Genomic DNA, 16,299 nt, shown 5'->3' on the forward strand with positions numbered 1-16,299 from the left:
GCCCTTCTTGGTGCTGTGCTTTCAGCTTCAGCTGTTTATTGGTGATGAATGGGATGAAGTGGCCCAGAGCAGAGAGATGATGTGACCTCTGATGTCCCTGAGGACACATGTGCTAGAGCTGCTTTCGGGCTTGACCACAGGGCTATTTGCTATAAAAGAATAAGCAACAGGGGCCAGTGAGATGGCTCAGTGGGTAAGAGCACTTGCTGCCAAGCCCTACAACCTGAGTTCAATCCCCAGATCCCACTTCAAGGTGGAAAGAGAGATCTGCCCCTCCAAGCCCTCCACAGCACAAACACAATATAGAATTTAAAAAAGGAATCAGGCTGGAGAGATGGGTCAGTGGTTAGGAGCACTTGCTGCTCTTGCCAAGGACCTGAGTTCAAATCCCTGCACCCACACATTGGGCAGCTGTGCCTGTAACTCTAGCCCGAGGAGATCCAGTGTCCAGTGTCTTCTTCTGGTCCCCAAGGGTACACACACACATACACACACACACACACACACACACACACACACACACACACACAGACTGTATTAGCTGCTTTTCTGTTACGTGACAACGCACCATGACCAAGGCAACTCTGAGAAGAATTGATCTGGGCTTATGGTTCCAGAGAGATGATAGTTCATCAAGACAGGGAGACGTGGCAGCAATCGGCAGGCGTGGCAGCAGGGACAGGAAACTGAGGCTCACATCAAACTCCAGACATGCATCAGAGCGCAAGCAGAGAATGGCACCAGTGAATAGACTTAGTTCCTTAAGCAAGGCCACGCCTCCTAAAACTCCCAAACAGTGCCGTCCATTGGGAGGCAAGTATTCAATGCCCAAGGCTATGAGGGACATCTCCTTCAAAACACCACACACACAAATATACACAAATTTTTTCAAAGGGGGGAGGGATCAACAGATGAGTGGGCCAGTTGTGTGGCCCCACAGGGGAGCATGTGCTTGGAATCCCCCAGCGAGGGACTGGGTTTAGAAATAGATCACTAGCTTAGCATGCGGAGACCTTCTGTTCCATTTCTAGAACTGAAAAGAAAGAAAGAAAAATCAACCATGCCAAGTGTCTTTTTAAATGAGTGTACCGGGATTAGGGAGATGGCTCAGTTGGTAGAGTGCTTGACTTACGAGCCTGAGGACCCAAGTTCAGTCCCCCAAACCAGTGTAGACGCGGGGCATTGTGGCGTGCACTCGTAATCCCGGCCCTGGGGAGCCAGAGACAGACGGATCCCCGAGGCTTGCTGGCCAACTAGCCTGTTCTGTATGGTGAGCTTCTAGCCTATTAGAGTTCCGGTCTCAAAAAAAGGTGTGGGCTGGATTCAGAGTCCCAGAACTCAAAGTCAGGCAAGTATGGCAGCTGGCTGTAACCCCAATACAGGAGGGGCAAAGACGGGACCCACGGGGGAACTGGCTGGACGAGCTGGAATCGGCCAACTCTGGGTTCAGCTAGAGACCTCGACTTACAAAGTGGAGTGTGATCAAGGAAGATATCTATCGTCACTTTGGGGCCTCTGAAGGCACACATGCCCACACACACACACACACACACACACACACACACACACACTCAAGCACATGCAAAGAAAACAGATGTGGTGCCTGAAGGACAGACTACCAAGGCTGTCCTCTGGACTTCACACCCATGTGCACACACATGCACCCACAAAGGATGTTATTTGGGCACATGCTTGTAATCACAGCTGTCAGGAAGTAGAAGCAGGAGAATCAGGACTTCAAGTCAGCCTCAACTATGTAACAATTTCAAGGCTAGCCTGGGCTACATGAGACCCTGGATTGTTTCTAGAGGACAAGCAAAATCAGTATACATGAGATCACTGGTGAAAATGTGAAAATGGGATTGCTCCCAGCGTTCACTGCAGTCACCATTCCCGGTAACCTGATGGAATGTTGCTAATGTTGTCAAGAAAAGGCTGTGAGATGGCCCAGCGGGTGATGGCGTGTGCTGCCAAGCCTGATGACCTGGGTTTGACCTGCAGAAGCCACGTGGTGGCAGAAAAGAGCCAACTCCTGCAAACTGTCCTCTGACCTCCACACGCACGCCCCACAGCACGCTCACAAGTGTGCTCAGAAACACACACGGACACAGAAAATAAAAATAAATTAGCAAGAATCTTGCCTCGATCTCTTCTCATTGTGAGGCTTCACTCTAAATACTGGAGGTTGGAAATCCAAAACTGATACGTACTGGGTCCAAATCAAGGTGTCCCCAGGGTCATCATGCTAGGTGAGCCAACAGAGTTACTGTTTTTGTTGTTGTTTATGGGGGTACTTTTAGAGGCAACTCTCACTGTGTGACCCTGGGTGGTCTGGAACTCACTTTTTAGATCAGGCTAGCCATAAACTCACAGATACCTGCCCGCCTTTACCTCCGCAGTGCTGGGATTAAAGGCATGCACCACCTACTGAAACCTGGGGGACCATGAACCAAAGAGCAATCTTCTCTTTCTTAAAAGTTACCTCAGGCCAGGCAGTGGTGGCGCATGCCTTTAATCCCGGCACTCGGGAGGCAGAGCCAGGCGGATCTCTGTGAGTTCGAGGCCAGCCTGGGCTACCAAGTGAGTTCCAGGAAAGGCGCAAAGCTACACAGAGAAACCCTGTCTCGAAAAACCAAAAAAAAAAAAAAAAAAAAAAAAGAATAAATTGCCCAGTCTGTTAAGAATGATAAGCGGAAGCCAGGTGGTGATGGCGCACGCCTTTAATCCCAGCACTCAGGAGGCAGAGCGAGGTGGATCTCTGTGAGTTCGAGGCCAGCCTGGTCTACAGAGCGAGATCCAGGACAGGCACCGAAGCTACACAGAAAAAAAAAAAAAGATAAGTGGAGCTAGTTAGCAAAGCTGGTTACCATGTGGAGAGGTCTTGAGCCACAAGCCATGATAAAAACCCAGTATCAGAGCTTTATTAGGAGGAGAGGGGGAGGACAAAAGAACCAGGCCTGGGGGAGACACATTCAGAGACCAGAGAGAGAGAGAAAGAGAGGGAGGGTGGGGGCAAGAGAGAAGGGGGGATTCTGTGTCCGGTATTTAAGGAGCAGGTGGGCTTACAGAGCTATGCCACGCATGCGCTGATTGTGTGACCACGCTGTGCACACGTAGTCACCAGCGCACACTGATGAGGTAAGATGCAAGACCCTTTGCTTAGCTCCTGAACTGCGCATGTGCGGTCATGCAGCTGGGGTGAGGGCAGAATCCTAACACGGTCTGCAGAGAAAATTCAAAGCCACCATGGACAACTTAGTGAGGTACTGTCTCAAAATAAAAAAAAGGCTGAAGATGTAGCTCAGTCAGTGTACAGTGCTTGCCTAGAATCCTCCGGTGTGAGGCTAGGGACATGCTTCAGCTGTAAAGTGCTTGCCTAACACGAAAGAGACCCTAAATTCAGTCCATAGCAACACACACACACACACACACACACACACACACATACACACACACTTAAATGAGGAAATACATTCTTGCTTTTAATATGAAGAAGAAACTATAGTTCTGAAGTGACTTCTGCTTTAGCAGTGAATGGTTCTCCGTGTGTTATGATGGAGCCATCTTTCCTGTTCAAGTTACAGCAATGGCAGTGTGTGAGCCAACTGTTCCTACTGCAGAAGAAAAACCTCCTGGTGCTCTGAAGTAAGAAACATCCATTATCCATTCTGTGATCTCTCCATTCAATCCAACCCAGGCTTTTGGACTTTGGGGGCGGGGGGCAGGGGAAGTCCTGTGTAGCCCAAGCTGATCTCAAACTCCGTATGTAGCAAAGAATAACCCTAAATTCCTGATTGTCCCACCTCCATTTCCCAGACACTAGGATTACAGTCATGCACTGCCCTGCCCAGTTTATGTGATGCTGCAGATGAACCGAGGACTTCGTGTTGGGGGAGTCCTCTGCCTACCAAGCTCCAGGCCTCTATCCTGTTCTTTCTATAAACTTTGAAAACATATCCCCTGTTTCTAAAGGCTTGGTGCCGACTTACTCTTCAGTTAAGATCTATTTGGGGATTCTAGATACTCAAACCAAATGAGCCTCATCTTCTACAGCTGTAGTCTTACCAGAGTTTTGTGCTAAGTTTCTATTCAGTGAAGCCTGTTCCAGGGGGCTGGAGAGATGGCTCAGCGGTTAAGAGTACTGGCTGCTCTTCCACAGGACCCAGGTTCAATTCCCAGCAACCACATGGCAGCTCACAACTGTAACTCGAGTTCCAGGATATTCGATACCTTCACACCAATGCACATAAAGTTAAAGAAAAGAAAGAAACCTATTTCAACTACTTCAACTGCACATCAAGAATATATCCCAGCCAGACTGGTGGCCCATGCCTTTAATCTCAGCATTTGGGAGGCAGAGGCAGGCAGATCTCTGTGAGTTCGAGGCCAGCAAAGAGAGTTCCAGGACAACCAGCGTTGTTACACAGAGAAAGCCTGTCTTGAAAAACAAAAACAAAGAGTATATCTCTTTGGAAGCTGGGGAGATGGCTGGGTCAATACAGCATCTGCTGTGAGAACATGAGGACCTGAGTTCAGAGCCACAGCCTTCATGTACAACCTGGCATGATAGTGATTTCCTGCAGTTTCAGAGATGGATATATATATATATATATATATATATATATATATATATATATATATATATATATGATGGAGGTACTGGAGAGATGGCTTAGTGCTAAAGTGCTTGAGGGCAGAGGTCGGATTCCCAGCACTCACACAAAAGCCAGGCATTGAGGCACTCCTGGGAGGGGGGCGGGGCAGAGCCAGGAGGATCTCAGTAGTTTGCTGGCCAGCCGGTTTAGCAAACCAGTAAGCTGAAGATTCAGTGAGAGACCCTATCTCAAAAAAAAAAGACAGGCCGGTGGTGGTGGCGCACGCCTTTAATCCCAGCACTCAGGAGGCAGAGCCAGGCAGATCTCTGTGAGTTCGAGGCCAGCCTGGGCTACAGAGTGAGTTTCAGGAAAGGCGCAAAGCTACACAGAAAAACCTTGCCTCAAAAAAAAAAAAAAAAAAAAAAAAAAGACAGAAGAGTGATTGAAGAAGACAGAAGACATGGCATGGACCTTTGGACTGCAGGCACACGCACAAGCTTGTGCACCTGCACACACATAGGCCAGAAGAGGGCATCTGATCCCATGGGCTAGCCTGCAGATTATAAGGCCATCAGTCATCCCAACTTTAGTCTTAGCCCTCTGGTCAGGTGGTTGGCATTGTCCCTTGAGAGTCCACTCTCTGTAATTATTGTCTCTCGGTGTGTGGCAGGGGGAAGATTCACATACCAAAGCCTTGCATTCTTGTGCCTGTCCTCGAGTGGACATCAAGAATGAAGATGAACTCAGAACAAACAAGCCATTAGCAGTTCTTAAGCTTTATTCCTACAGAATTGTTTACCGTATAAGCTATGAAGTGCGTCTATCAATTTTATTAGCCAGGGGTTACTCTGGGCTACCTTTGCGTACAATCAACCTGAGAAGATGGCTGAAGACAGGTTAGCCAGGTACAAGCTCCAATTAGGAAATGCAGTGTCTGAATGCAGCTCCGAGAGTTGACATTAAAAAAGGACTTATGAGTACTAATTACTCTAAGTACTTATGAGGCAAATTCTGTGTTTGAATAGTCAAGATGCAAGAGGAAGAATTTTAACCCTTTAAATGGTTGGCTAGTGATCAATGGACTACATTTCCCATAGTTCCCCAGGCAGTTTCGTTTGCACTTCCCAGAGGGCTGTTCGCCCTTTGCTCTGGCCCTGAGCATCCGTAGGGAGAAAAAGAGGCGCTGTACTCGTCAGCATTGCTTAAATCAAATATCGTATTCTGTCCTTCCTCGTTCCTCTCGTCTGGATTCTGATTCTTCACTAGCCGGTTTCCAGAGGCCGGTCATCGGTGCGGCTCCTCGAAGCAGGAAGCTGTGCGTGCCGGAGCATTCTGGGAGATGTAGTTTTCGTTCCCTTACAGGCTGCAGCTTGTCTTCCTCCACTTCCTCCCGTCTAGTGGCGGCGAGCGCGCGAACAGACGGATGGCAGCTGTGAGAGTTAGTGACAGATCTGCGTAAGAGCACCTTGTGGGCCTCCAACGAATGCGAAGCCAATGAGTTTCCTGTCGCGAGCCCGGCCCCCGTAACCGGCTTGCCGCGGAGAACTCTGGGAAATGTAGTTTTAGGCACGAGCAGCTGCCGTTAGCTGCGGTCCGTGGCGGGTACCGAGGCTCCGCGGCTCCGCAGGTGTTTGCGGCTCGGATCAACCTTACACGGTGAGAATTTTCAGCCGGGATATCAGGCCCAGACCGGGGTTGGATGCGCAGGAAACCGGGCCCTGTGCCGGGTGTCGTGCTTGCCACCTCTCCGGTCTTGAAACCCCCAGTGATACGCCTCGGGTTCACCGTTCAGGTTCCTTCATTTTGTCCGGAATAGCAAAATGAGTCCTGGTGATCAGAGCGAACCCATAGAAAGGGCCAGAGTGGAGCGTTTAGATGCGGCCCTTTGGCTGGGGAGATGACTCAGGGGATAAGAGCGCTTGTTGTGCAACCACGAGGGCCTGAGTTCGAATCCCCAGCACCCGCGTTAAAACAAAACAATAACGTCAACAAAAACCTGGACATGGACACACCCACCCGGTACGCCAGCGCTGTGGGATCCGAGACCAGAGGATCGCTGGGGCTTGCGGGCCGCCAGCCTAGCCAGCTTAGCCTCAGGTTCAGGAAGGACCCTGTCTCTAGGGTGCACGCGAGCTTGCACACAGACGTGAGCATATACCACACACACAATAAATAACGATGGGTGCTGCCCCAGCCACAGTCGTCCTCTATTGCAGAAGAGAGAGCTGGGGTCAGAGTCAATAATGTACCCCAAATCGACAATCCAGCTGGGGGGCGGACAGACCATACGTCTGCAGTGCTTCGGGAGCTGTTTCCTTCTAAGAGCAAACAACGGCAACACTCCAATAAATACGAGTTTTTTAGGTTGCTTTTTTTTCTTTTTTAAGTATCTATTCTGGGTTCAGGAATTGATTCTTTTCCTTTGGCCATATGGGTCTTGGGGCCTGAACTCATAGGTCAAGCTTTGCAGAGACCACATTTACCTGCTGAGCTACCTCACCACCTCTCTTGGTTTTTCAGGGTTTTGTTTGTTGTTTGTTTGAAATACCGTCTGTATATGTGACCCTAGGCTGGCTTGGAACTTGGGGCGATCTTCCTGCCTCAGCTTCCCCCAGTCCTGGGATTACAGGCAAAAAAAAACCAAACCAAAACAACAACAACAAAAAGCACCAGGCTGGTTGCACATTCCTGATTCCAGTGCTCAGGGGGCAGGACAGGAGGATCAAGGCTATTTTAAGGCTAGCCTGATCTACATAGCAAGATCCAGACCAGGCAGGACTACAGAGTGAAACCTTGTCCCCTCTCCACAAAAACAGGAGTGGGAGCAGTGAGGTGCCTGGTGGGGGAAGTGCTTGCCACCAAGCCTGATGTCCTGATTTCAGTCCCCAGGACCCACATCACAAAGCCAAGCAACACTTGTAGTCCCAATGCCGCACCGGGAAGCAACCACAGGCAGATCTCAAGAGCCCACTCGCTGGCCAGCCACCCCAGCCAAGTCAGGGATCGTTAGGCTATCGAGAGAACAGGTCTCAAAAACAAGGACAGTGACAGGAAGGACACCCAGGGTCGACCTCTGACCTCCACGTGCGCCGGTTCATATATAAACGTGAGAGCCAGCATTTGAGCATGGGTTCTGGAGTTCCAACTCGGCTGTTTGACGGCACCATTCCAACACCCCCCACCCCCGGCCCAAATGTACTGCCTTTACATATATGCAGATTACATCTCCTTTAAAGCTTTCCAGATTTTCAAGCCATATTAAAATTTGAATAATTGTAATTTAGATTATCTCTGAGAGAGAATATTATGAAGGGCATTTCCTTTATACTTTTTTTTTTCTAGTGTGGGTTAATCCAGGGACTTCCACATACTAAACAAGTGTTCTAGTAAAGCTACAGGAGCCCTGTCTTTGAACATTTTATAAGGCTGTAAGTTTTTATTATTATTTAGTAGTAGGTATTTGTAGAAACATTGCTTTTCTAGCCTGAAAGCTGTTTCAAAAAAAAAAAAAAAAATCTAGGGGCAGAGAAATGACTCAGCAGTTAGGAGTGCATGCTGCTCTTGAGAAAATCTGAGTTCGGATCCCAGCATCCACATTGGGTGGCTCACAACCACCTGTAACTCCATATCCAAAGGATCTGATGCCCTCTTCTGGACTCCATGGGTACCACACACATATACTCACACAAACATGTACATATGCACATAAATAAAAATAATACAAAGGAAATCATTAATAAAGAAAAATATATCGGGTGGGAAGAGGTAGGGGGAGCACACAGTGGCACACACCCATGATTCCAGAAGCAGAGGTGGGAAGTTGCCACAAGTTCAAGACCAGCCTGACCATCATAGTGAAAGGCTGTGTAAAAACCCTATCAAAAAGAGCTAAAAACAAGCTGGGCGTTGTGGTGCACACCTTTAATCCTAGCACTCGGGAGGCAGAGGCAGACAGATCTCTGAGAGTTCGAGGCCAGCCTGGTCTATGTTTGGGATCTAACAATTTTCTTAAAAGGGAGGAAGTAGAGCTGGGGCTGTGGTGCAGTGTTCGCCTAGCATACACCACGCTCTGGGTTCCATCCACAGCACCACATACACTAGGTGGGATGGTGCCTGCCTGTAATCCCAACACTTGGAAAGTGGAGGCAAGAGAGAGAGGATCAGGAGTTCAAGGTTAGCCTCGGCTACGTAGTGAGTTCGAGGTCAGCCTGGGCTATATAAGACCAACAAAAAACCTTCAGTGTCCTGTGCCTGTAATGCAAGGACTTACCTAGCTAAATCATGAAAGAGAGGTGGGGAGAGAAGAAAGAGGAAGGAAAGGGGGGTAAAGCACGGGCCATATGTCCTCCCTGATAACTCCTATTTCTTTTAGAGTTCCTGATGTTCTATTATTCTTGATGGTTCGGGAAGCTTCTGGAACACAGGACAGACACCTGTACAATGGAAACAAGATCTGCATCATGAGCTTCAGATGTGTTCTTGGAGCCACGGTAAGAACAGGACCCACCGGCGTCCGTGCCCCCTGGCCAGGGCTGGAAAGCGGCTGAACGCTTCTCACTCGGCTTTGAGATCTATAAGGACCTGGTGTGGTCCTCACTCTACCCTATGAGCCCACTTTGGATTAGAAATCGGAGAGGGTCCTGAGGTGATCGTGGAAGCAGGGCGGCCCTCCTGTCTGTAACCTTATGTGGCTTGTGACCTCCATTCCCCCTTAGGACCTCTATGAGGCTTTGCCCCTTTGTCATCTGATAGCTTTCTAGGTGACCCGCATGCCGCAGGGTGACTCCGGAGCAGGTTTGTGGACGACAGTGGTATCTCTCCTTTGCTTCACGGAGCCTGGACTCCATTTCCGGGAGGTGTCCCTGGGGACTAGCCAGTTCCTTTGTCCTGGGAGAGCCTGTTCCAGGAGGAGAGGCTGCAGATGAAAACAATAGACCCAAGCTGGGCGTGGGGCTTCACACTAGGATCCCAGCACCTTGGGAGGCAGAGGCAGGGCATTGGTGGGAGTTTGAGGTCAGTTTGAGCTGTGTAGTGCAACTCTGGGACACAGCTGGGACACAGCTGGATGAGAGTCACTTTAGCCACACCCTCTCAGGACCAGTCCACGTGGTTCAGCATCTAATGGTGGTCAGGGCCCTTCTCCAGTACTGGAGCAGCATTTATTCTGCTAGTTATTGGGTGTGTGGAAATCTCCAGAGTCTCAGTGATTTTAGTGCGTTGACTAGAGCCATTCTCCACCTGCCCAGCCCAATGATGCACTGCCACCAGCTAGCTAGAGGCAGGCTCTGGCTCCCTTTGTGCAGCTGTACAGGCTGGTGCAAGTCCTTTAAATTCTCTGAGCCTCTGGCTTTCTGTATATGAATATCAGACAAAATAACAGATCTGGAATGTGGCTCAGTGGTAGAGCACCTGTCTAGAATCCCCCAGTGAGGGGCTGGGGTGTGGCTCAGTGGTAGAGCACCTGTCTAGAATCCCCCAGTGAGGGGCTGGGGTGTGGCTCAGTGGTAGAGCACCTGCCTAGAATCCCCCAGTGAGGGGCTGGGGTGTGGCTCAGTGGTAGAGCCCTTACCTAACACACACAAAGCCTTGAGTTTGATCTTGATGCCCAGATGATATATCAAATAAGTAGTAGATTTAAAAGGACGTTATAAATGACAGTGTGCTAACATATGGAAGTTCTTTTTATTGATGTTTTCTTGTGGGTGTGGGTGTGTGTGTAAGACAGGGCTTCACTGTGGAGACTAGGCTGACCCCAAACTGTGGTCCTCCTGCCTCAGCTCCCAAAGCTTGGGACCACAGGAGAGAGTCACGGTTCAGGTCATTCCTCTTTATTACTGGCACTCGCTCTTTGCCCGGCTGCAGTGCCGAGCCCAGCCTTCCTGCCTCTTCTGCCCTTATCTCCTGCAGTTGCCCCGGGTCTCACCCCACAGCTGCCACCCAAGTCCTCCTAAGCTTGTGCAGCCTCCACCCTGTCTCACAGCAGCAGCTGCTGCCTGCCTGAGCACCAGGACTCTGCCCTGGGAGGCCATCAGCACCTCTTCACGTGCCAGTCACACTTTCCCGAGCGCCTGTCAGCCACACCCTGCACTGGGTGGTCAGCAGAGCTGAGTTATTCTCATCAAACCCTTCATAGGTCCCGTCTTCCCTGTCCTCAGAGTCCTCCTCCTTCCTCACCCCACCCCAGAGATGGGAAACTGTAGTTGGCGAGCTTTCTCATGGATTTAAAAGAAACCAAAGCCCGGCTGTGGTGGCGCACGCCTTTAATCCCAGCACTCGGGAGACAGAGCCAGGTGGATTCTGTAAGTTTGAGGCCAGCCTGGTCTACAGAGCGAGTTCCAGGACAGGCTCCAAAGCTACACAAAGAAACCCTGTCTCGAAAAACCGAAAGAAAGAAAGGAAGGAAGAAAGAAAGGAAGGAAGGAAGGAAGGAAGGAAGGAAGGAAGGAAGGAAGGAAGAAAGAAAGAAAGAAAGAAAGAAAGAAAGAAAGAAAGAAAGAAAGAAAGAAAGAAAGAAAGAAAGCCAACCAAATAAGCCTAGAAAAGAAAATGGAAGTAAGTCAGAATCTCTCTGAGATCATCATAGTCCATAACCTGCTCTAACCCCGAAACTGAGGCAGGATGATCAGGGGCTGGGGTGGGGGAGGGCTTGGACAGATAACTCAGCAGTTAAGAGTTCTAAGAGTTCCTATTACTCAGGCATGAGGACCAGAGGTCAGATCCCAGCACCTGCGCAACAAGCTGAGTATCACACTCATGCCTGCAACCCTAGCCCCAAGGGGTCAGAGACAGGAGGACTCCTGGGACTCCTTGGCTCCCAGCCTAGCTGAGAAATCATGAGCCCCAGGTTCAGGGAGAGGCCCTGCTTCCTCTGCATATACACTCGGACACAAATGCACACAGATAAATAAATATTTTTTTAAATAGTCTTTAAAAAAAAAAAGGCATGGTAGGTTGCACCTTCAATCCCAGCACTCAGAGGCAGAGGCAGGCAGATATCTGTGAGTTCAAGATCAGTCTGGTCTACCTAGAGAAGTCTAAGCCGGCCAGGGCTACAGAGTGATACTCTGTCTCCAAAATACAAGTGTCTATCTCTTGCTGTGACTGTGACTGTGGCATAGTATGGGTGGATCATTAAGTAACTAAGTAGCTCAGTTCCTGGGGTGCTTACCTGTACGAATCCCTGGTTTCCATCCCTGCAGTACGGAAACTGGGCGTGGTGGTACACACCTACACACCTGCAATCCTAGTGTTTGGGAGACGGAAGCAGGAGGATTGGAGGCTCGAGAGCATCCTTGGTGATGAGTGGTGGTGGCGCACACCTTTAATCCCAGTGCTTGGGAGGCAGAGGCAGGCAGATTTCAAGGCCAGCCTGATCTACATAGTGAATTCTAAGACAGCCAGGGCTACCCAGAAAATCACTGTCTTTCAAAATACATATATATCGCGTCCTTGCTATACAGAGTTCAAGGCCAGCCTGGGCTACCGGAGACCTTGTCTCAAACAAGCAAACAAGAACTCTGATCCCTTAAGATTGTGCCATTTACTGGTGGCGGTGGCACACGCCTTTAATTCCAGCACTCGGGAGGCAGAGGCAGGCAGATCTCTGTGAGTTTGAGACCAGCCTGGTCTACAGAGTGAGTTCCAGGACAGCCAAGGCTACACAGAGAAACCCTGTCTTGAAAAACAAAACACAAACAAACAAAATCATACCAATCACATCCCATTGTTGTACTGTACTCCATGGTTACTCGGTGGGTCCAGAAGGGAAAGGACTTATTCGTGGACCGTGAGGTAATAGAACACATTTGAATGTTCTGTTTTTTAGACCAAAGAGATCACCTCAAATTGGGACTTTCTGGAAGTTAATCCACGAGGGACCTCCAGCAGAAGCTCTGGAGAGGCCTCGCAGCACCCATGCTGAACATCGCGGCGCGTTCAGGTACCCTCCATTGGCTTCAAGATCTCCTGGAGGGAAAACTGAGCCATACTATTCCTGGGAGAGGAGATCCAAGCAGGCTGGAAGAGGGAAGAGTGATCCAGGTAAGTCCCTTCCTTGTTCCAGTCGCTCCCATTGGTGTGACGTGTGTGCCTAGTGCCAGGTAGCATTCACAGGTCTGATGGAGAGTGTCTGTGTAAGCAAGAGGTTCTGGGGAGACCAGCCTGTCTTCCAGGGGTGCCACTCCTCCATTGCCTGGGGGAGAAAGAGTGAGCCCCAAGGGTGAAGTACTTTTCTTGTCCCTTGGCCAAGATACCTGACAGGGCTGGAGAAACGGCCCAGTAGTTGAGAGCACTTGCTGCTCCTGCAGAGGACCCGGGTTTGGGTCCCAGCACCCAGATTGATTGGCTTACAACCACCTGCAACCCCAGCTCCAAAGGACTTGACACACAGTGACCTGCACACACACGCGCACACACACACACACACACACACACACACACACACACACACACACAAAAGTTTAAATTGTTTAATGCCTGACAGAAAATAGCTAAAGGAGAGCAGGGTTTATTTAGGCTTATGGTTTAGACCAGTGGCTCTCAACTTGTGGATCGCAACCCCTTTGGGGAGTCAAGCGACCCTTTCACAGGGTCACATATCAGATGTTTACATTACGATGCATAAGAGTAGCAAAATCACAGTTATGGAGTAACAAAGAAATGAGGTTATGGTTGGGGTTACCACAACTTGAGGAACTGTATTAAAGGGTCGCAGCATCAGGAGAAAAGCACTGCTCTAGAGGATTCAGTCCATCCTGGCAGGGAAGTCGGGGCAGAGCTCAGGGCCGCAGGAGTGTGTGGCAGAGACTTCCCATATGGTGGTGGGTACGGAAGGTAGACTGGAACCGGAAGTGGGCGTAGTCCTCAGAGGCCTGCCCACAGTGACCTACTTCCATGCGCCAGGCCCCATCACCTGCAACATACACAGCCTTCAAGATAGCACAAGAACCTGGAGAGATGGCTCAGCAGAGCATTCCTGCTCTTACAGAGGGCTGGAATTGGTTCCTAGCACCCACATTGGCGCCTCAAGGCACTCTGATGGCCTCTTCTGGCTTCCTCAGACACTGGCACTCATGTGGCCTGCCTCCCCACACATGTACATATAAAAATAAGTATACAAATAGCAGCCCATGCCAGACACTGAGCATTCAGAAGGTGAGCCTTCGGAGGACATCTCAGTAATTCCATAAATTGTGGGAAGGCCTTCCCCCCACACACCGCTGTCTGACCCGGCAGAAAACCACGCTTGAGGGTAATCCACAGGTGCTGTGCACATGGAGACCCTGTGTTCGTGGTCAGTCCCTGGAACACCCCATTTGGGGTCTGTGGGCAATTTCAGGCTTGTCATAGGCTTGACTCACAGCTGCACCCATTCTGCAGGGAGCTTTCAGAGAGACGCTGTAAAAAGACCGGTGCCGGGGCCTCCTTGCTGAGAGCTGGGTGTGGGGGCGTGCCTGCAATCTCAGCCCTGGGGAGGCAGAGGAAGGTGGATCTCTGTGAGTTCAAGGCCAGCCTGGTCTTCATAGTGAGTTGTAGGCCAGCCAGAGCTACATAGTGAGACCCTGTGTCCAAAAGAAGGGAAAGAGGGAGGTGTGGGGGGAGAGGAGCAGAAGAAGAGAAAAGAAGATGACTGGGAGCCAGGCCTGACGATGAACATATAATCACGGAATTCAGGAGGCTGGAGTAGGAGGACCACAAGTTCGAGGCCTGTCTGGGCCACTTAGTGAGAAAAGAAGACAAGAAGTCAGGGATTCCCCTAATGGCCAGCTCCATGGAAGGGGCCACAGACTGGAGACCTCCTGAGCTCTGTCATCCTGTCTCAGATGACAAGACTCCTGTCCCTTTTATTGTGTCTGGCCCTGTGCCACAGCAGGTCCACCCTGATGGAAGATTGACCCAAGATGCCCTCTGAACAACCAAACTGATGTTCTTGATAGGGGCTGACCAGGGTTGGACGTGGAAGTCTGGCCTTGGCTCCAGGTCCCTGCCGGGTGACGAGGCTCTGACTCACCTTCCCGACCTAAACTGGAGTTTCAGTGTGCGGCTGAACCTCAGCAAGCTTGTTTCGATTTAGCTTATTTACATGTGATTTTTATTTTATTCAGTGTGTGTGTGTGTGTGTGTGTGTGTGTGTGTGTGTGTGTGTGTGTTTCTGAGAGAAAGATAAAGAAGCACACATATGCCATAGCACATGTAGAAGTCAGAAGACAGCTTTTAGGGGCTGGTCCTTTCCCCTTGTTGAGGAGGGTGTCTCTTGTCTCTTCCATGCTTGGGAACCCAGGTTAGGTGGCCCCCGAGCTTCCAGCCAAGCCTCCTTCCTGTCTTCCGCCTCTCATCTTGTCTCTGGGATTTACAGACGCTCACACCACCCCATTGGGCTTTTCTACACAGGTGTTAGGGATCAAACTCAGGTCTCCAGGCTTGTGCAGCAAGCAGTTTTACCCCCTGAGGCATCTCACCGGCCCCCACCCCGTATTCATTGACCCCCCCTTTTCTCAGACACAGAGAGAGAGAGAGAGAGAGAGAGAGAGAGAGAGATTTTTTCGCAGCAACCCTTTTTTTCTTTCTTTCTTTCTTTCTTTTTTTTTCTTGAGACAGGGTCTCTCTGAATAGCCCTAGCTATCCTGAAATTCACTCTGTAGACCAGGCTGGTCTCAAACTCACAGAGACCTGCCTGTCTCTGCTTCCCAAGTACTGGGATTAAAGGGTGTGTGCCACCACTGCCCGGCTGCAACGGCACATTTTTATAGTTTATATAATCTTCCCTGTAACTTTGTGGGAAAGATATTTTACGTGCGATGCTTTGGAGACCCAGGGAAGTTCAGGACCGTACAGTAAGGGCAGCCTCTCCCCTTGGCAGGTGCGTGAGCTGAAGGGTCCCAAAGAACACAGAGAGGTCTAGTGGGCAACCCTTCATCTGGAATCCCGGCCCCAGGTGCAGGCCCGCCCTGTGGCTTTGTGACCAGCCCGGTTTGGAAGGAAGGGAACTGGAAACTGCCCTGAATGGTGGTTCACAGACCAGCATCAGCTCACATTTCAGCAGCCTGGCTCCCACTTATGTTCCCCCTGTGGGCTAGTGTTCTATTGCTTGTGACCTTTGTGTGTTTAGGGGTTGATATTGTGTGTGTGTGTGCACGTGAGTGTGCACACACTCACCTGTAGGCTTACACATACCAGCTTTTGAGAGTTGGCTCTTTTTTTCTACTGTGGGTCCCAGGGATCAAACTCAGGTTATCAGACTTACACAGCATGTGCCTTTACCCACCGAGACCTCTCACTAGCTCACTTCTCTTTTTAAAATTTTTGTATTACATTTTTTCCTATTAATAGCAAAAGTGAAGATAATAACGTGAGAAAAGTCTAGTTTGCAGTCGTGAGGAATCATGGCTGACATTTGAATACCTTTGGAACACTTGCTGACTAGATGAATATGCATGTGTATGTTTATACATTTTCCTCATCAGTCACCCTTAGAAGAGGAATCTCAGGCCGCTAGCCCCGTGCAGCCCTGGCATTGACGTCACTAGAAACACTCACTGGGCCCGTCTTTAGCCGTCTTGCTCTTCTGGGCAATACTGCTCTCAGCCACAAGGGGGCGACATTTGCCCGTGAATGTCCCCCACAAAGCCTGCTGCGAACAGAAGCCCAGGCACCGGATCTGCATGCCCTTCGGAGCCTTCTCCAGGGACAGAAACCGGTGACTGTT

General features: G+C 50.0%; 1 protein-coding gene across 2 annotated transcripts in view; it reads left to right on the plus strand.

The window, feature by feature from the left end:
- Window positions 1–6,117: 6,117 nt before the first annotated feature.
- The window catches only part of Fis1 (fission, mitochondrial 1), a 49,081-nt gene continuing 38,899 nt past the window's right edge, over window positions 6,118–16,299 (plus strand). Inside the window, exons 1-4 of one of the 2 annotated variants that reach the window (XM_059249692.1) lie at window positions 6,236–6,251; window positions 7,938–8,023; window positions 8,968–9,085; window positions 12,421–12,635. In XM_059249692.1, coding sequence (XP_059105675.1) covers window positions 12,510–12,635 — 126 coding nt within the window. In that variant the 5' untranslated portion in view covers window positions 6,236–6,251; window positions 7,938–8,023; window positions 8,968–9,085; window positions 12,421–12,509. Of the gene's footprint in view, window positions 6,252–7,937; window positions 8,024–8,967; window positions 9,086–12,420; window positions 12,636–16,299 lie in introns of both variants that reach the window. The other variant, XM_059249691.1, reaches the window with a different exon arrangement.

Source organism: Peromyscus eremicus, chromosome 23 (assembly GCF_949786415.1).
Source record: "Peromyscus eremicus chromosome 23, PerEre_H2_v1, whole genome shotgun sequence".
In the NCBI taxonomy this organism is placed as follows: Eukaryota; Metazoa; Chordata; class Mammalia; order Rodentia; family Cricetidae; genus Peromyscus; species Peromyscus eremicus.